We start from the raw sequence: 301 nt of genomic DNA on the forward strand, positions 1-301 counted from the left end.
GTCCCTCCAACTCCTACCCTAGCCCCAGGGATCTTGCCAGCAGCATCAGATGGGGCAGGGAGACCTTCCTGGGGACGCATTGAACAGCCGGGGCGCTGCTGGGGTGACAGTATCTTGCTGTGCTTTCCCCTAGGAGCTACTGTGCCTATGTGGTGCAGCGCAATGTGACGTGCACACTGCAGGACGGGGCCGAGAGCTACGTCAAAGCCGAGTACCACAAGTGCAGCTGGGGACCCAAGTGCCCGGGGAAAGTGCTGTGAGTACGGGGCACACTGGGTCGTGGCTCCCTTCCCCTTCCAGC

At 62.1% G+C, this 301-nt stretch overlaps 1 protein-coding gene across 1 annotated transcript in view; it reads left to right on the forward strand.

The window, feature by feature from the left end:
- Positions 1 to 133: 133 nt before the first annotated feature.
- The window catches only part of EMILIN3 (elastin microfibril interfacer 3), a gene marked incomplete at its 5' end in the record, with an annotated part of 4,824 nt that continues 4,656 nt past the window's right edge, over positions 134 to 301 (forward strand). The window contains one exon of the mRNA XM_009872252.1: positions 134 to 256. Coding sequence (XP_009870554.1) covers positions 134 to 256 — 123 coding nt within the window. The remainder of the gene's footprint in view (positions 257 to 301) is intronic.

The sequence above is a fragment of the Apaloderma vittatum genome, unplaced genomic scaffold, assembly GCF_000703405.1.
Source record: "Apaloderma vittatum isolate BGI_N311 unplaced genomic scaffold, ASM70340v1 scaffold25686, whole genome shotgun sequence".
NCBI classification, from domain to species: Eukaryota; Metazoa; Chordata; class Aves; order Trogoniformes; family Trogonidae; genus Apaloderma; species Apaloderma vittatum.